A 21,677-nucleotide genomic window follows, 5' to 3' on the forward strand; every position below is an offset into this window, starting at 1 on the left:
AACCCCATTTTTTTAAAAAAGCAAAAAATATTTAATTGAAAATTCATGCACTAATCTTTCCCCTTTCAAAAAGGGGAGAAGGATAAGGATGAAAATTACACAATACTATAATAAGATCTTAAATGCATCCTTACCTGTCATAGCAGTTGATATCATCCAGCCAACAACCTTGTTTCACTATTTCAATGGAACCAGAAATATTCTTCCAGGTAGCAAAACAATGCCGCCGTTTATCTTTGTCACCATAACACGGTTCAACACCAGTTTGATTGGTTCTGTCTTTTTCCCAATTAGCATTAAAGAAAAGACACTCCTGAGTTTCTGATCTACCAAGTATAGCACCTATAAGGTAATAAAAACAACAATATAACCACATTAGCTCTTAATATAAGAGACTGTTTCCCAAGATAGCAACTTCAGGTATTCCTAAAATATCAGTAATTTACTGTCTACCCACTGTTATAACTTTGGGTTTAGGTTCCAGGTTAATCCCTATACTTTAAATATAAAAATAACCATTATAACAGGAAATAACCATATATATCACAAGATTTCTTTGGCCAACACCAAATAATCATATATGTCACAAAATTTTTTTGGACGAAAATAATTATAATAGGAAATAACCATATACATATATCACAAGATTTCTTTGGACAACAGTTTCACTTCACTTGAGAATATCCTTGATGAAAAGCCACATAAATTGTTAATTGGCCCTTGAATAGACTACTTTTTAATATTGTGCGTGACAAAATAAAAACTAAGCAAACAACTCTGCTGCACAGTAAATACAGTTGACCCCTAACAACTCAGGGGGTAAGAACCACTGACTTTGCACACAAACAAACATCAGTATATAACTTTTGACTTCCCCAAAACTTTCCCAATAGCATCAACAGTCGATTAAAACATATTTTCTATGTTATACATATTATATACTATATTCTTATACTAAAGCTAAAGAAAATGTTATTTGAAATGTTATTTGAAAATCATAAGGAAGAGAAAATACATTTACAATACTGAACTGTATTTATCAAAATACGTTTACATCTTCTGTTCACAAAATAATCATCTTCTGTTCAGAAGTTACATCTTCTGTCTGAAATGGCAACCACAGCTGTAGACCTCAATCTATGGTATATATCAAATCATTCAACTTTTTCTTGTCATGTCAGGACTTTTCTTAGGATCAATTCCAGTATCACCAGCGGCACTTTGTATGGGTCCCATGGTGTTATTCAAGGTTCACAGTATTGCACTAAACATAATGAAAAATATGCTAGAACCTCAAGAGATCACTTTTTACTGTGATATGCAATTTACTGGAGAGACAAACTGCTCAAGCTAAGATGATTAGCATCATATGGTGCTTTAGGCAGATATTCGCAACACTTGAGCTCACCATAATAGCAACAGGAGGTGGCTATGAAATTATTACAGTCACATAGTATGTACTATAGTTAATTCTATGCAATTATAATTTAATGCTATATCTTTACATTTGTTTTCATTTCTCTCAACTGCAAACTGTGCCATGTATGGTCTCTAAGTGTGTGTGTAAGTTTTGATAAATTTTAACTTTTTATAATAGATTTGTGTATATATTATGGTAGTAAATGATAAAATAGACTGGTTTCTACATATATTTTATGCATTCATGACATATATCTTTTTCTTAATTTTTTCAATATTTCCAGGCTACAAAGTTTATTTCTGAGTTTTTTTCAAATATCCCAAATCTTCTTTTCCAACATATTTATTGAAAAAAAATTCATGTATGTATAGACTGACACAATTAAGACCCATGTTATTCAAGGATCAACTGTACAATGGTTGCCTCAGAAAAAGCCCCCATATGACTGAGTTATAAACTAACAAACAATGGTTTTTTAGACTTGGGTATCTGACAGACATGTTCTCAAAAGTAAACCAAGTGAACCTGTGACTTCAAGAAAAGCAACTAGCAAGTAAACATTTCCAATGATAATATTTAAGTTTTCAAGTAAAAATAAAAAATTTTGAAAACTTTCATCTACTACCATTAGCATGACACCTTTCAAAAAACACTCAAAGAATTTTCTGATGAGATCAGTTGTGATATTGACTAATGTGACTTTTAAATATTGAATAATGAAATGTGTCAGTATTTAGAAAGTCTATATAATTCAGAGAACCAATATTTTCCAAATGAATTATGTATGATATTACAAAAGTATTCATGGGTTAAAAAATTCACTCAATGTGCATGACAGAGCAATAGATTTTAATGTTACAAAAGACAAAAAGTTCATTAATGGTTTCAAGTTCCCCACTGCAACTAGCTTTTACAAAATTATGTCTCATCTGGAAAACAAGGAAAGAAGTATAAAGAAGAATTCATACTTTCTGATTTTAAGACTTGCTATAAAACTTCAGCAATAAAGACAGTGTGGTTATAGTGAAAAGACAGACATATGTATCAATGGGACAGAATAGAGAATCCAGAAATAGACCCACATATAAATGGTCAACTGATGTAGAGAAAAGATGTCAAGACAATTCAATAGAAAAATGATAGTCTTGACAACCACAGATGCTGGAGCAATTGAACATCCATATGCAAAAAGAAAAAACAAAAAACTTTAACCCATATATCATGCCATATACAAAAATTAATTCAAAACATATCATAGACTTAAAATAATACATAAAACTATTAAACTTCCAAAAGAAAACATGAAAAATCTTTGTGACCTTGAATAATAAAAGATTTCATAGAACAACACATGACCTACAAAAGAAAGAATTGATAAACCAAACCTCACTAAAATGAAAACTTCTACTCTTTGAAGGTTAAGGAGACAAAAAAGTCACAGACTAGAAGAAAATAATTGCAAAACAAATTTTTAAAAAAGGACTGATGCTTAGAAAATATAAAGGCCTCTTACAAGTCAATCATAAAAAAAAAAAAAACACTGTCCAATTACTTAAATGGTCAAAAGATTCAAATAGGTCCTTTGCCAAAGAGAAAATAATGAAAAAGTTTTTTTAGAAAAAAGCTACTCAATATTATCAATCATCAGGGAAATGCAAACTAAAACCACAATGAAATGCTAACCCTTATTAAAATGCCTAAAACAAGACAAGAACACAAACAGACAATATCAAATATTGCTGAAAATGTGAGCAACTAGAACTTTCGCATATTGGTGGTGGTAGAGCAAAATGGCCCAGCCACTTTGGAAAACAGCTTTACAGCTTCTTAAACATATACCTACCATACTACCCAGCAATCACATGTGTAGGTATTTACATAAAAACATATGTCCATGTAAAAATCTGTATATGACTGTTGAGAGTAGCTTTCTGTCTCCAAACTCTGAAAGCATTCCGATGGCCATCAATAGCGAATGGATAAGCAAACATCCATACAATAAAAAGGAATGACCTCGTGATACCTACAACAACATGGATGAATCTCAAACATTACGCTAAGTGAAAGAAGACAGACTCATGATTCCATTTACACAATATTCTGGAAGAGGCACAATTATAGGGACAGAAATTAGCTCAGAGATTGCCAGAAGCTGGGAGTGAGGGAAAGGGAAGTGATTACAAAAGGGCATGAGGAAACTTTGTGGGATGAAGGAAATGGGAACACCATACCTTCACTGTGGTAGTACATGATTGTATAATATGTATTGGTCATATACTCTAATCAAAATTTATGTAATTATTTATCTTAAAAAATACATTTTATTCCATGTAAATAAAATTGACTTCCAAAAAAAGAAAAGAAACTATCATATCTTGAGTCATGGTATGGTATTAAAGAAAAACACCCACGCCAACTAAAAAAAAATTATTAAAATACTATTCCCTTTTTTTCTAACTATATATTTCTGTATGACCAGATTTCCTTCATATGCTCCAATCAAAATAACGTATCACAACAAACTGAATGGAGAAACAGAGGAATCCAGTTTTCTTCTACTATAACAATCATTAAAGAGATTGTAAAAATTTAACTAATTTTTTTGTTTTGGAAAATATTTTTCATAAAAATTTGTTCTTTACTAACATATGATGAATTATTGTTATTTTAAATACGTTAATATTTAAACTTTCCTTAATTTCTGATATAATAAATATTAATATATATCACTCATATTTTTAAAAAGTTTTGGAGTCTTTAATTTTTAAAAGCTCTAAAGAAGTCCTGAGACTAAAAAGTTTTGACAGCAGTGGCTCTACAATGTACTAGGTGCAGAGATGTAATTATAAGTTGCCAGTATTTGTGGGCAGTAATGGTGCCATGGACTTTCTCTCAACTATGAAAGAAATTATAGCATGAACTGACAGTGCAAACTATGCTCTGGTAACTCCATCTCAACTGTATATAAAAGAAGGGGCCCAGCATGGTGGCTCACGCCTTTAATCTCAGCACTTTGACAGGCTGAGGCAGGTGGATCACCTGAGGTCAGGAGTTCGAGACCAGCCTGGCCAACATGGTGAAACCCCTTTTCTGTTAAAAATACAAAACTTAGCTGGGTGTGGTGGTATGTGCCTGTAATCCCAGCTACTCAGGAGGCTGAGGCAGGAGAATCCCTTAAACCCAGGAGGTGGAGGTTGCAGTGAGCCAAGATCACACCACTGCACTCCAGCCTGGGAAACAGAGACTCTGTCTCAAAAACAAAAGCGGGGTGGCTGCTACCATCACTTATCTGTATGCAAACAATAGGCACTTCCTAGATTATTTTCAGAAACATGTTTAAAATATGAGCAATGTAAGTTTCCTTCTTCACCAAATAAAGCAAAAGCAATATTCAATGCCCCTATTGTTTTCTTAAGACAGGGATGGCAATTTTTTATGTAAAGATCCGGACAGTAAATATTTTAGGCTTTATAGGCCATGTGGTCTGCCACAACTACTTAACTCTGCCCTTATAGCACAAAAGCATCCATAGAAAATACATAAATGAACATGAGTATATTGCATTAAAACTTTATCTACGGTCACTGAAAATTGGATTTCAAGTAGTTTTTATTTTACAACTCACAAAATATTGTTCTTTTTGGGGATTCTTTCTTGCCACCAGCTAAAATATAAAAATCATTCTTAGCTCTAAGCTGGATTTGGCCCATAGGTTGTGTAGTCTTCTACCTCCTGTCTTAAAACAACATCTTAATCCCAAAAATCTGTCTAACCTACCCTTTCTTTATTTTGTTGGGAAAGGAGGCTCTGTGAATTATCACCCATTTAATTCATGTTAAAAACCACTATGCAACTATTTCCAATTTCCAAAAGAAGAATTTCACTCAGGCATAGAAACACCCCGAAAACTAAACAAAACTGACAAAAAAAAGTTGAATACTGCGTAGAGTAAAAGTGCCAAATAGGTTTTACCTGTGGTGTCAATTCCAATCAACATTAATAATGGCTGCCTGGAGCACTATATCAAGAAAGAGTTTGAGGATATTTTTAGAGAGGATTTTGTAGTATTGGAAGGGAAGGGGAGCAGCATCAGTGTCTTCTATATGCCTTCCTAGTCTAGATAAAAGATAAACTAAGGACCATTTTATTTATTAAAAAGATATTTCCACCATTTTTTTTTAAAGTAAATAGGATTCAGGATGGTTTTCTAGATCTAAACTAGACTGATATTTTTCATAAGCAGAAAGAAAATGGGTTATGGGGAATGCTGTGACAATCTCCCCACAGTCTCTATTCCATCAAGTCTCTAAAAAAACTCAATATAGTAACATATATTTACAAAAATAAATAAAATTGTATGTATTTTTGTATTCTTAAGCTTACATTATGACTTTAAAGCTGTAGTTCTAAAAACATGGCACAGTTATCTACGTATATTAAGTTTTAACGACATCTCTCAATTTAAAATTTTCTGAAACTTTGAATCTCTACCCATAGGTGTAATCTATCAAAGTAACTCTAAATAGTTGCTACTGCCATTTTCAAAAGAAATAAATAGGGATAAAAGATTTGCATGCAGAGTTTAGTACAGCAGTTCTTAACCAATGATGTGCATCAGAATCTCCTCTATATTTTCTAACATTCCTATGTCTGAGTGCCATTATGTAGGTCCTGGGAATGGGCAGCTGAAAAGTATATTTTGGGAATATATATAAATATACACACACATACACTATATATATACACACTACTATATATATAGTACATGTATGTGTGTATACACATAAACATACACTTTACACTATACTAATGGTGCCATGAACTTCCTCTCAACTATGGAAGAAAAAATAGCATGAACTGACATACTGTAAACTCCTCTGGTAACTCTGTCTCAACTGTATTCTATAAAAGAAGGGCTGCTACTTCTAATGTATATAGAGTATAGTGTATGCCCATGTGTGGGGTTTATTGTTTTTGTTTTTCTGCAAAGACCTGCTGGTAATCTAATGTTCCTCCCTAGGTAAAACCCACTGGCTTAATAGACTGTGGCCTGAATCTGGAATCTATTTCACAAACTGTGACCTTGGACAAGCTACCAAACCTCTCACTACCTTGTTTCCATATCTGTAAAATTAAGTAGATTGATTCAATTTCCAAATTCTTTTCCAAAACCACAATTCACACTCAGTTTAGTTATAGTAAGACTAATCAAATAATCTAGTATCAGAGTTAATTTATATAATAGTTCTATTTTCGAAGTACTGCTTATGGGTTAATGACTATTACTGACTGTTTCATTCTTCCTACCATTAAAAAAAAAAAGCAGTACACAGAATGTGAAATTTGGCAGAATATTTTGCCATAAAATAACTCTACAAAAGTCAACTTCTATGAGAAAAGTTTCACCTCAAGCAACTGAATCTGTGGACAATTCAAGTTTTGTTTTTTGAAAACATTGAGTATTAATATATCAACATTGATTTTATAGAATGTATTGCAGAAACAAGAGACTTTCCAGCTTTATTTTATGAAACCAGTATTATCTTGATATCAAAAACAAAGCACAAAAGAAAAACACAAACCAGTATCTCTCATTAACTTAGATGCAATAGTCCTCAACAAAATTTTAGCAAAGAAAATTCAACCATATATGTTTAAAAAGAAAAAGTACTGCATCACAGCTAAGTAGGATCTGCTCCAGACATACATGGCTGCCTCAAGATTCAAAAATCAATCACACAATCTAACAAATCAACAGACTAAAAGTGAAAAATCCTACGGTCATAACAGTGGCTGCAGAAAAAGCAGACAAAATTGAATACCATTCATAATAAAAGAAAAAACTATCAGTACACCCAGTAGTAATAGAAGGGAACGTACTCACTGTCATAAAAAGCACATACCAAAAAACCTACAGTTGATGTCATACTTAATGGTGAAGGAGCAAATGTTTTCACTGAACTCAGAAACAAGTCAACAATTTCAGTCTTACCACTCTTATTTAACATAGTACTGAAACACAGTACTGAAAGTTGTAGCTACTGCAATAAGGCAAGAAAAAGAACTTAAGGGCAAACTGTCTAGAAAGGAAAAAATAAAACTGTCTCTATTTGCAGATGACATGCTGGTATATGGAGAAAGTCCAAAGGAATCAAAGAAGGAGAAGGAGAAGGCGGAGGCAGAGAAGGAGACGGAGAAAGAAGAAAGCAGCAGCAGCCCTGAACTAACAAGTGAATTAAGTAAGGTCAGAAAATAGATAAACAAGACACAAAAATCAACTGCATTTCTATTTAGTGAAAATGAACAAGTGGAACTATAAATCAAAATGCAACACCAGTTATAATTGCTCCAAAGAGAAAACAGGTACAATTTAACAAAACATGTATAGGATCTCTATGATTAAAATTTAAAAATGCTGATGAAAGAATCAAAGAAAACCTAAACATTTAGAAAGACAAACTGTTCATGGATTGGAAGATTGAATATAAAGATGTCAATTCTCCCTAAATTGATATATAGGTGTAGTGCAATTCATATCAAAATCTCAGCAAGTTTCATTGCAGATATAAGCAAGTATACTCTAAACTTCAAAAAATAATAAAGTAGGAGAAATCACTCCCACTTTCCAGACCTTAAGGCTTACAATGTAGCTGCAGTAATCAAGACAGTAAGATACTAACAGAGAGACGGAAACATAGATCAGTGAAAAAGATACAGAACCCAGAAAGAGAGCCACACAAATACGTCTAATTCGTTTTTGACAAATAAGCAAAGGCAATTCAATGGAGAAGAGACAGCTTTTCCAATAAATGGAGCTGAAGCAATTAGACATGGTTCAAGCAAACACATTTTGAACGTCCTCACTTTATTATTCCAGTAGTTCCTGAAAGCCCAGCTCTAGTAGAAAGCCTCCCAGAAAAACCTCTCATACGGTGACAATTTCCAAGTTTTCTCAAGGTACATATAACAAAATATTAAAAGTCTTATAATCAATACTCCTCCTTCTCCCAAAGTGCACAATTCTTGCAATCCAATGTAAGTGTTTTGTTTTATATTTACTTACTGATTTTTTTTTTTTTTTTTTTTTTTGAGACGGAGTTTCGCTCTTGTTACCCAGGCTGGAGTGTAATGGCGTGATCTCGGCTCACTGCAACCTCCGCCTCCTGGGTTCAGGCAATTCTCCTGCCTCAGCCTCCTGAGTAGCTAGGATTACAGGCACGCGCCACCGTGCCCAGCTAATTTTTTGTATTTTTAGTGGAGACGGGGTTTCACCATGTTGACCAGGATAGTCTCGATCTCTTGACCTCGCGATCCACCCGCCTCGGCCTCCCAAAGTGCTGGGATTACAGGCGTAAGCCATCGCGCCTGGCCCTACTTACTGATCTTTAAATCAGTTGCCTATATATGTTCTTTTACATGTCAGAACTCCAATGGGGTAAGATATTAAATGTTCTCACCACAAAAAAATACAGACTGCATATGAGGTAATACCTATGTTAATTTGCAGGCAAATGGTATAATATTTTCATGATTGAATCCCTAATATCTAGCACAATTCTTGAAACTCAGAAGGCATTCAATTAACATTTGGCAAACTGACAAATAGATGTAGTCAATCAAAAAATATCTGGCTATACCTTAATATAAAATTAAAGAGTTCTTTTCTTTTTAAAACCTTCCAACTATTACATTCTTTTATCACATTTTCACTAGTTTCCCTTCTTTAAACTTTTTCTCTTTTTTTTCTTTTTTTTTGAGGCAAGATCTTGCTCTGTAGCCCAGGCTGAAATGCAGTGGTGCAATCACAACTCACTGTAGTGTTGAGCTCCTGGGCTCAAGTGATCCTCCTGCCTCAGCCTCCTAAATAACTAAGAAAACATCTGTGTGCCACCACATCCTGCTAATTATTTTTTGTATAGATAAGGTCTTGCTATTTCGCCCAGGCTGGTCTTGAATTCCTTGTCTCAAGAGATCCTCCTACCTCTGACTCCCAAAGTGCTGGGATTACAGGTGTGAGCCACGCACTAAGCCTTGTCTTTTTGTAGAGTATAGTTAATAAGTTGGTTAAAATGTGTCATTCTCAATATGATGAAATATCTAACCATTTTATCATTGGCATTAAGGAGTTTTTGTGGTCTGTAGCTCTGAATTAAATCAATGTAAAACAAATGTTCCAAAAAGGGAAAAAAAAAAAAAAAAAAGGATGCCACTGGGTCTAAGACTATCCATCTTACTTGAGTTCTAAAGACAGACAGTACTTAATGAATGATAACATGCAAAAACACATTATAACAACAACTGAATTAAACCCCACCAACTACTACTGTTTTCCCTCTACTGTTTGAAACAGGTAGATGAAATTTAAACATTTTACAACTATCAATTTCATTACACTTTTTTTCTGATTAAGATGACAGTCTTTCAATGTCTTTCATAGCCCTTTGACTAGCCTTACCTATCACAATTCTCGTATGTATGCAAGCAACGTTAAGCAGAAAAATAACTGTTTTGGCAGCTTCCAAATTCAAGGAATTTCTGGAAAAATATTCTAATGCTGTCTGAAATCATCAAAAAGTCATTGAGAAATAGTATAAAAAGGTATGTAACAATCTCTTTCCTAAACTTGTGCCTACCACAGGCAACTTAGTCCTCTGGGAAGAGTTAATGAAGTTTCAAATGTAATAAATCCAGCTTAAAAAGCAATTCTTGTTTCCCTTTCACATGTCATTGTTCCTGCCACTCTGAGGACAAACCACAAGTCCAAAGAATCAACTACAGAATGTGGATTAAACTGAACGATGGTTTTAAACCAAAACATCTTATAGTACAACTTTTTAAAAAGTATTAAAAATACTATACAAAATAATAATTTTAGGTGATTGGGAAATTCTGGTATAGTACAATCTTTCATGGCACCAATAAGTAAAGGTATACAGAATTTTATTAGTTCAATAAGTATTATTTAACAGGCTCTCACTATGCTTAGTAATCATCCTACTGCCCAGAAACTTGCACGCTACCATAAATGAGTATCAAGCAAATCTCACCACAAAGGATTTCCCAATTTTCCCCCAATAAAAAGTACCAATTTGAAAAATACAAACCTTTCCATAAGTACATCATACAGTCCAATACACAATTTTATTAATTTAGTCTTATGAATGTTTTAAAATCACAAAGCACACAAATTTTACAAAACAATTGTATTCAAACTTTACATACATCTTCAACAAATAACCATCTCATCACTTTCTTTTTGAGCAATCTGTAAGTATTATAAAGTGAATAATTTTTCCTAACATTTAAGTTGTTCTGAGAAACAATACTTTTGGAAGTCATAACATAATACCATCATTTAAAATGTTTTTCCAAGCCAGAAATATCCATTCATATGATTCTAAGATGGCTGGTTTTTTAATTGTTCCACAGGTATACAACATGATATTTACAGTGTAACTACTTATCACTTTTAAAAGCTTTTCTCACAACAAATTATGAGTGTAACTCATTGTCCACAAATAATTTCTAATTTATCTTTTTACTATACCCGTCTACATATTCCCTCAGGAAACCTCTATAGACAATCAAAAGTAGTACTGACTGGTATCATTTCAAGCTCATCTATCTTCTCCAAACACTATACTTCTATTCAGAATAAAATAATTGAGAGAGAGCTCAAAATATAAAAAACTTTGTAAGGTCGCAAATATAAGATGACTGGTTTTTTTCAGAAATTGATTTTAGAGAAAACTTTGCTTTATACTGGACATACATAGATCAAGTATCATCAGTGTCTAGCACAGTATAGGACTTCAGTTAAATTTATACTGTATCGATCAATTTACAAGACCTAGAATAGTAAGAAAAAAGAAGGCTCTACAGAGGAAATTAAACTAAAGCAGGACTATTAAGAAGAGACACAACTATAAGGTAAACAGAGGTAGGTAAGATGAAGACCAAATACACAGGGTTGTGAATAACCAGAGTATTTGACAAGACTGCCCTCGCTGGACTAGAGCATTCTATATTCTGTAGTATTGGGTATAGCCAGGAGAGGTTTGGAAGTCATCAAAAGAATAGAGGCAGTATTTTAAAGATTAATCAGAAAACAATGAGTAAACTGTGTTAATAGAACAAAACTCATGACACTATACTAACTACTGAATACTAACTACCACATAAAAACAAGGGGTATAAAATATCCATGCTGATTAAACACCCACAGGTATCAAAAGGATTGTTAAATTAGAATACAGAGGTCCAGCTTCTGCTTTCCACAGTCCTTATTTGTTTTCCCTAAGCATACGAAAGTGAAAGATAAAAATGATTTGATTTATTGAGTTGGGTAGTTAACTGTTTCTAAATGTTTTATCTTATAAACTTCTGAGAAAACAAAGCTTGCTTCTATACATATTTATCCTATGTTTCACTTCATTGATAATTATCTTCCTAATATTTTAGTCTTTCTATCATGAAAGATATACTGTATATTGCGCAGAATAAGTTAGATATCTTCAAAGATATCTAGCACACAACAGAAAATTCTTTTTGGCTACAGCCACAAAATGTGTAGAGTATCTACAAATGCCCAGACTTTAGGATTAAAATAGTTCTATGGAGTTCTCTGGCAGTAACTCAAAAGATGAATTACATCAAAAAAGATGCAGGTAAATACAAGTTTTACCTAGACTGTGCAAAACAGATTTATTTTATTTTTTTTTAATTGCATTTTAGGTTTTGGGGTACATGTGAAGAACATGCAAGATTGTTGCATAGCTACACACATGGCAGTGTGATTTGCTGCCTTCCTCCCCATCACCTATATCTGGCATTTCCCCCCATGCTATCTTTCCCCAACTCCCCACCCCCCGCTGTCCCTCCCCTATTTTCCCCCAACAGACCCCAGTGTGTGACGCTCCTCTCCCTGTGTCCATGTGTTCTCATTGTTCAACACCCACCTATGAGTGAGAACATGTGGTGTTTGATTTTCTGTTATTGTGTCAGTTTGCTGAGAATGATGGTTTCCAGGTTCATCCATGTCCCTAAAAAGAGTTTCGCTCGTTACCCAGGCTGGAGTGCAATGGCGCGATCTCGGCTCACCGCAACCTCCGCCTCCTGGGTTCAGGCAATTCTCTTGCCTCAGCCTCCTGAGTAGCTGGGATTACAGGCACGCACCACCATGCCCAGCTAATTTTTTGTATTAGTAGAGACGGGGTTTCACCATGTTGACCAGGATGGTCTCGATCTCTTGACCTCGTGATCCACCCGCCTCAGCCTCCCAAAGTGCTGGGATTACAGGCTTGAGTCACCACGCCCGGCCGAACTCACCTTTTTTGATAGCTGCATAATATTCCATGGTGTATATGTGCCACATTTTCCCTGTTCAGTCTATCATCGATGGGCATTTGGGTTGGTTCCAGGTCTTTGCTATTGTAAACAGTGCTGCAGTGAACATTCATGTGCATGTGTCCTTATAGTAGAACGATTTATAATCCTCATATACCCAATAATGGGATTGCTGGGTCAAATGGAATTTCTATTTCTAGGTCCTTGAGGAGTCGCTACACTGTCTTCCACAATGGTTGAACTAATTTACACTCCCACCAACAGTGTAAAAGTGTTCCTATTTCTCCACATCCTCTCCAGCATCTGTTGCCTCCGGATGTTTTAATGATCGCCATTCTAACTGGCGTGAGATGGTATCTCAATGCAGTTTTGATTTGCATTTCTCTAATGACCAGTGATGGTGAGCATTTGTTCATATGTTTGTTGGCCTCATGTATGTCTTCTTTTGTAAAGTGTCTGTTCATATCCTTTGCCCACTTTTGAATGGGCTTGTTTTTTTCTTGTAAATCTGTTTTAGTTCTTTGTAGATTCTGGATATCAGCCCTTTGTCAGATGGGTAGACTGCAAAAATTTTTTCCCATTCTGTTGGTTGCCAATTCACTCTACAGTGACTGTTTCTTTTGCTGTGCAGAAGCTATGGAGTTTGATTAGGTCCTATTTGTCTATTTTGGCTTTTGTTGCCAAGCTTTTGGTGTTTTGGTCATGAAGTCCTTGCCTATGCCTATGTCCTGAATGGTTTTGACTAGATTTTCTTCTAGGGTTTTTATGGTGTTAGGTCTTAGGTTTAAGTCTTTAATCCATCTGGAGTTAATTTTAGTGTAAGGTGTCAGGTTTCTAATATTAGATGTTCTTCTTTGCGGGGAGAAGGGATAATGGTGACTGCAGCTAGAGGCCAATACTTGCACCAGAATTTATAAGCTATTTTTTTGAATGCACAAAAACCAAAATCAGGCATAAATTTAGAAGAGTAAGAGATAAAAAGTAAAGTCACAAAATCAGAACAGAGCTCCCAAAAAAGGCAGATTAAAAAAAACAAACATGCACACAGTAGTTCCTACTAGTTCCTACTAAAACCAACCTCTAAAAGTGTCAATGATACTGAAAAAGCCTATATTAAGGTTTTTTAGTGCTTTTACTTGGGAAGATGCAAGCCCTCTTTTTAATAAATCATCAAACTGCCACAGAAAGAGTAAAAATGGATCACTTCTGCTTGCTATGAAGATAATGTGAAATCACCTTTGAAGAACCAGCAACGTTAACAGTGAGAAATTTGATAAAACAAAACACAAAAACCTCATCATAAACATTTCCATCAAAGCAATATTTGGTCATTCAAAACTAGTTAATGAAGAAAATTAACAACATGTGTTAGAGTAGCTTTAAATACAGTAAAAGATGGCAAACTGATAATTCATAATGATCTTAAGTATCAGTGGATACAAAATCACTTAACAGGCTGTAATCACCAACAGTTTTTTTCATATTTATAACTACGTTGCTTCAACTTTTAAGGAGCAAGATTACTAGTATTAAAAAAAATTATAAAATTCTTGTTTATTACTTCTGTGTTATGTAATTTCTTCCCTACTTGAAAACTAATTTTATGAATTTGTTCCTATACAATTGTAAATACATTACAGGTCTTTTAATACCCTTTTTCTTCTAATTGATACACATCCTAGAGGCAGTCACCTTTCCTATTTGGCTGCCCTGGGTGGCTTTTAAGCATTATGAAAAGTAACACTGTTCAAAAGTTATCATAAAATCCAAAATGCCCCAAAAGACTTTTGACAGATAAGTAAGATATATTAGGAAAGAGAATAAATTTTCAAGTAAAATTTCTGCAGTGGCAATACAACATTTTAGACCCTGACAAATCTCATTTTTTTTTAAACTAAGCCCCTTCCCACCACCAAACAATCACCTCTAAAGGAAAACACAAACATTTTCTGGTATTCTTCTCAGAAATTTTTTTTCCTCTTGCCTGTAATACCCCATACTTAGTACTTACTATCAGTTTGACAAAATATTACAAGATTCCATCCATCTAACTCAAGTAATACACTTATATTACTAAACTAAAAGCTCAACTAGTACAGAATAAACTAAAAATATAAACGTTGTATGTTGTGGCACAAGACAATGTGCATGCGGCATGTGTAAAGAGAGTAAAAATACTTGGAAGTCAACATTTAACCACTAGTTACTTAGGGACTTCTTTTTGTTGTTTTCCTTTGAGAGGGAGTCTCATTCTGTTGCTCAGGCTGGAGTGCAGTGGTGCAATCTTCTCGGCTTACTGCAACCTCTGCTTCCCAGGTTCAAGGGATTCTCCTGCCTCAACCTCCCAAGTAGGCGGGATTACAGGCGAACACCACCACACTCAGCTAATATTTGTATTTTTGGTAGAGACAGGGTTTCATCATATGGGCCAGGCTGATCTCAACATCCTGACCTCAAGGGATCCACCCCACTTGGCCTCCCAAAGTGCGGGGATTACAGTCACAGGCAACTGCACCCAGCCTTATTTAAGGACTTCTAATGTTAATTCCTGACAAATTACAAAGGCAAGCACCTACAATGTATTTTGATACTGTTAACACTTAAATGACTAATTATCCCTACATGGCTCCAAATAATAGACCAAGATTTGAATAACTAAATTTCTCAAATCTCTTTCTTAAAATGCCTCAACATAAAAGTTTTAGAGTCCCAAAGAAATCAGCACATTTGTAACGGCAGAATTTCCTTTTATAAAAGAGACAAGCAGCCACTCTTTTAAAAAAATTCTTTATAGTTTCTTAATTCACTTCAATTGTAGACCCAGTTCAATACAAATGGTACATTTTTGTATAAACAAAATGTTTAGAAGACCTCATTTCTTAAACTTGTATTTAAATACAGAGATACTCTACACAGGGCTTGTTGTTATTTATCTTAGTAATTGAATGCAGGTTAGTTGGTATCTTTTTTTTTTCTATCCTTTCAAGAAGTTGTTAAGACTTTTGAAAGACAAGTTAGATATATGAAGAAGGAATAAATTTTCAAAACAAATTTCTTTATTTGCAATACAACATTTTAGGCAAGGGAAAGGGAAAGGGAAAAAGGGGAAAAGGGCTAAAGCGGAAAAGGGAAAAAGGGAAAAAGGAAAGGACAGGACGGGATGGGACAGGAAAGAAAAAAAAAAAGGCTAGGCACAGTGGCTCACACCAGTAATCCCAGCACTTTGGGAGGCCAAGGCGGGTGGATCAGTTGACGTCAGGAGCTCAAGACCAGCCCGACCAACATGGTGAAACCCTGTCTCTACTAAAAATATAAAAAATTAGTCGAGCATGGTGGTGCATGCCTGTAATCCCAGCTACATGGGAGGTTGAGGCATGAGAACTGCTTGAACCCAGGAGGTGGGGGTTTCATTGAGCCAGTCCAGTCTGGGTGACAGAGCAAGACTTTGTCTCAAAAACAAACAAACAAACAAAAAAAACCAACTAAGCACTACCTTCTTGAGAGGAAGAGAAAAAAAATGCTAACTAACTGCATTCAATTACTAAACTAAATAACTAGACATCTATTATGTTTTCTCCAAAAAGATCTAAAGGAAAAAAAATATTTCAAGGCACAGATACACTGATGTACACTGATGTACAGGCAGAAAAAATACAATATGAAGGCATCAGAATCAAGAAGCATTTCATCTTTAAAGGTAACTGTTCTAACACTCTTAAGGAATGATTTGACATCTTGTTGGGCAGAAATATACTTCAAATTATTATTCAGTTGGTAGCCCAGAACAAAAGCATTGATTTTAAAATCAACTACCAAAGAACTTCACTTTCCTGTATACAAAAAGTACATACAGAATAACGGGAACCAGGAAAAGAGCAAATCACAAAATTTCAGATTTATCATTCAATTGAGTAGCATCTGGGACCACATTTAGGACTACTTTGCTAGGACAGGCCACGAAAACCTGAAAATTTTCCAGATCTCAACTTCCCTGTGCCTTTTAATAATTAAAAAGGGGGTAGGGGAAATGGTTATAAGAAAAGATCTGGGCCGGGCGCGGTGGCTCTCGCCTATAATCCCAGCACTTTGGGAGGCCGAGGCGGGTGGATCACGAGGTCAAGAGATCGAGACCATCCTGGTCAACATGGTGAAACCCCGTCTCTACTAAAAATACAAAAAATTAGCTGGGCATGGTAGGGCATGCCTGTAATCCCAGCTACTCAGGAGGCTGAGGCAGAAGAATTGCCTGAACCCAGGAGGCGGAGGTTGCAGTGAGCCGAGATCACGCCATTGCACTCCAGCCTGGGTAACAAGAGCAAAACTCCGTCTCAAAAAAAAAAAAAAAAAAAAAAAAGGAAAAGATCTGCTTTCTTCTAATTTTAACCAATATAAGTAAGCTTCTTATAATGTTATAAAAGGGACAGATTTCCATTAAAAAAGAGGAAAAATAGGAGTCCAATTTCCCCTTCAGAATGAGAAAATTTTACCCCTTCTAACCCTTCCACTCCTGGGCAGGACACTTTGAAATCTATTGTGGTGGCATGCTACATCTTAGAGGACACTATGTCTTTCACACAGGTACAGCATCTTCTGCATTCAACAAGTATCTAATGCTGGCGTACTAGTTGCTAGGCACTTTAACACCCAGATACTAAGCAGAAATAGTAAAAAAGAAAGTAATTCCAAAGTTTAAGAAATCTCTAACTTCTTGAGAAGAAGAGAAAAATGAGAAGCTTAATTTTCAAAAGACACTAAAAGTAGAAATTAAAAGAAATTCACAAATCTTTCAATACTTCTGAAACTCAACTAAGTCCTATTTTAATTTATCCTGCAAGGTAAAAGAGAAGGAAGGAATGATAAGTAACCAAAAGATCATAAAGACAGAGAATTTCAAGTATACATCTTTATCACTGTACTTTATTATTTTCAAAATCATGCAAATGCCTCTGAAAAAAGTAGATTTTTGCCTTAAAATTGAATTTAGAAAATAAAAAGATAAATATAAAAACTGAGTGAAGTATCCTGAGTTAGCATTTAAAAATGTTTACTGGGACCAGGTACAGTGGCTCATGCCTGTAATCCCAATACTTTGGGAGGCAAAGGTGCAAGGATTACTCCCAGGAGTTCAACACCAGCCTAAGCAACATAGCAAAAATCTGCTATAAAAAAATTTCAAAAATTAAAAAATGCTTCCTAGTTATCACTTCTTGATAATACAGAGCAGCAGCCATAACACCTTCTCATTGGTAGGTAGTAATGATACCTTAGAAAGTAAATAAACCCTCTGTAAAGGAATTCATACTAGGCATAAAGAAATCACCCATTCATACTAGCACTCTTAATAAAACAATAAAACCATGTTATCTAACTTGTCAAATAAAAATGTAAAGATAATTTTTAAAAAGAACATCAGGGAAGAGGTTTAAGGCATAAATCATTAGAATTAGAAAATCTAAGCTAGTTTTCTAAAGAACATTGAGTGTCACTGGAAGATTATTAAGGCAAGTCACCAACATCTCTCCCTGGACTACAGCAACAGCCTCCTTATCTGGTTTCCCAGCTTCTCCTTTATCCCATCCAATCAGTTCATCCAAAAGTCAGACATTTACTAAAGCAAACAAAGTCAAGTCACTACCCCAACTTAAAGCCATTCAATGGTTTCCAACTACCCTAGGCCTTAAAATCCAAATCTTTCACAAATCTTATAAGCCTTTCCACAGTTTGGCTCTTCTTTAGCCTCAACTCACATCAGACAAGTGGACGCTCTCTGAACATCAAACTATCTCAGGCCTTAATACATTCTTTCTACCACTTTCTCCCCATCTCCAACTTCCTTTTAATGAGTGAGATAATGGAGTAGAGTAAAACACTGAGAAAATGCTTGAAAAAGTTTTCTATGGTTTAAATGTTTATCCCGTCAAAAATTTATGTTGAAATTTAATTGCCAATGTACTGGTACTGAGAGGTGAGGCCTAATGGGTGGTGTTTAGGTCAGAGATTAATGCCATTATAAAAAGGGCATTAATCCCTTTTTAAACAGACAAGACTTTTTAGGAGTGGGCTCTCTCTTGTCCTTCTGCCCTCTGCCAGTGAGGGCACAGTAAAAAGACCCACAACAGATGCCTTTGCCTTGATCTTGGACTTCCCAGTCTCCAGAATTATAAGAGAAGAAATTTCTGTTCTTTATAAATTACCTCCTCTCAGGTATTCTGTAATAACAAGACAAAACAGAGTAAGACAAAGCTGAAAAACAGTTATCACCAGTTCATGAAATGAATAAAACCAAAATAACATCTCTAATTTGCAAATACTTCTTAAACCACTGAAAACAGTTTAATTGCATTTAGTAAGTTTGAAAAACATACATTTACCATATGGTATACTCCCAAGAAACTGTTACACTAATCTCTAAACTCTTAAAAAATTAAAATAATCAGTTAAGCTTATATGATTTTTCTGTAACTATTACCTCTTCCTCCAAAAAGAGACAAGACTTGTTTTTCTTTTAAAGACAGGTCTCTTTCTGTCACCTAGGCTGGAGTGCAGTGGCATGGTAACGGGGTTTATTGCAGCCTTAACCTCCTGGGCTTAACTGATCTTCCCACCCCAGCCTCCGAAATAGCTGGGACTACAGGTAGCTGCCACCACACTGGCTAATGTTTTTTTTTGTTGTTGTATTTTTTTTTATAGAGACAGGGTTTTGCCATGTTGCCCAGACGAGTCTCAAACTTCTGGGCTCAAGCAATACAATGCACCCACCTCTGCCTCCTGAAGTGCTGGAATTACAACCATGAGCCACTATGTCCAGCCTAGGAAAGACTTCAGTAACCTTTCTCTAAAAATCTCTAAGTCACTGTAACACAAAACAAGAGCAGTCTTCCCTCAAACTCAGAGAAAAGTCGACCAAAAATTTCAGATAAACATTCTAAATCAAATAAATATCTAAATCTAGTTCATAGTTCCTGGCCTCTTTCTTAATTAAAAAAAAAAAAAAGTAAAAGTCTTATTTGTAAAAGTCATGTCTGTCCACTTTAAAGGTAAATACCTCAATCCAATACTTTTCAACAATCACCAAAGTTGTTTTCGATATTGGTTTACTATAAAAGAGGAGCAGCAGGAATAATAAAATCAGACTCACACACGTTTTTAGTTAATATCACAAAGTATATTTAATCTAAATCTTTCATGTTTACAATTAAAAACATTTCTTCCAAATCTTGCTTGTCTTGTAAACCAAAAGAAAAAATTTTTCTCTGACACTTTTATAATCTTGCTATATTAACATTGCCTAAAATCTAACAAAAAGACAATTCTGTCCTATGTTAATTACCACAAAGAATTATATTAATAGTAGCTCAATAGATTTTGCCCTCATAATTTAGTGGGAAAAAAAATCACATACTACAGGCAACAGCTTTTACTGTAAGCACGTTTCTCTGTATAGTCCGTAATTGTGAAATACAGTTTTCAAAGAGCAAAAAAAGCACATGATAAATGTAAAGTTTTAAGCAAGGATCAAAGTTATAGCAGAACACAGATAAGACACAGCAATAGAACATAAACATAGTCTAGCCTAGCCCCCTACAGAAACAGAAAGCTTTCATATAAACATCTGTAAAGCATATTACTCTTATTTGGTTTACAAATTTTATCAATTTCACTAACATAACTTTCACTTGAAAGGTCATGTTTACTTCAACAATAATCAATGATAAGTTTTACTATCTATGTGAACTAATAAAACAAGAAAAACTACTAAGCAAAGAGTAAAAGGAATGTTTTGTTCAGGAAAAGTAGAACTAGAGAATAGTAAATAAAGTTAAACTCCTTACTTTTAAATTCAATAGTGGAAGAGAGTTAAATTAACAAGGGGATATATCCTTATGTTCTTCATGAATTTCTAAGGCATCCTTGACCAGGGCCATATTATTGTTTTCTCTATCATTCCAGTATTAGTATATGTGCTGCCAAAGCAAGCACCTTGCTTATGTTTTAATAAAACAAATATCTTGGAAAAAACTCTGTGACTTTTGTTAGCCTATCCTGAATGTCATCCCCCTGTTTGTTTCACATCCTCACACAGAGAAATGTTTACATCCATCATTCTCTTAAAAAACAAAGATCCACAGAACCATAATAATTACTGGGAACTGTTCCTAGTCTTCTATTAGTGAAACATTTAAACATAAGACAAAAAATTCTTACTAGTGGGCATCTGAAAGATACCAAAATAAGATTCAAAGAAGTTCAAAATAATAGGGCACTTTTCTCCATGTTAAAAACTACTTTCGGAGTGCCAAAAACGAGATAAGGCCACTGCTGGCCAATTTTTAGGTTCAGGTCTACACAGAACATGAAATCCTGCAATCAAGACATGTGCAGAAGAAAGTAACAGAGAGACACAGGAGTTTTAATAATAAGGCTACCAGTTACCCCTTTTCAAACTCAGTGGTCTATCTGTGCACTGAGGATATGGGGAAGGGATAGGAGCAATACAAAAGAAGAAAAGAAGACAAAATGTAGTTGAAAGGACAGGGAGAACAACTGTATCCATCGGAATTGCTCTCAATTTAAGTAGCTGGCTGGCGGATGAGTCAGGAGTCACCAATTCTAATTCCTGACCTTCCACTAAATTTGAAGACCAATTCCTAGTAGAACTCACATACTCTCTTCTTGTTTATCACTTTCATCCACCTGCCCCAATTTCTAGTGAAGAACAATTCTGCTTTTAAAAAAAAAATTAAGAAGACCACTGCAATGAAAGAGCCCAAGAGGAACTTACATATCTATAGGTGCGAAAAGCCTCGTAAGTTTGATGAAGTAAATGACAGTGATAGGCTGATGATAATTATGTCCCTAGGTGCCACACAGTCCAAGATCTCAGCCTTTAATATTAGCTTTTGAAAAATAC

At 34.8% G+C, this 21,677-nt stretch overlaps 1 protein-coding gene across 2 annotated transcripts in view; it reads right to left on the reverse strand.

Moving 5' to 3' along the window:
• The window catches only part of ACVR2A (activin A receptor type 2A), an 88,164-nt gene that overhangs the window by 33,507 nt on the left and 32,980 nt on the right, over nucleotides 1–21,677 (reverse strand). For both annotated transcript variants that reach the window (XM_012457101.3, XM_012457102.2), the window contains exon 2: nucleotides 135–342. In XM_012457101.3, coding sequence (XP_012312524.1) covers nucleotides 135–342 — 208 coding nt within the window. The remainder of the gene's footprint in view (nucleotides 1–134; nucleotides 343–21,677) is intronic.

This window comes from Aotus nancymaae, unplaced genomic scaffold (assembly GCF_030222135.1).
Source record: "Aotus nancymaae isolate 86718 unplaced genomic scaffold, 86718_ANA_hifiasm-v0.15.2.pri h1tg000029l, whole genome shotgun sequence".
Taxonomy (NCBI): Eukaryota; Metazoa; Chordata; class Mammalia; order Primates; family Aotidae; genus Aotus; species Aotus nancymaae.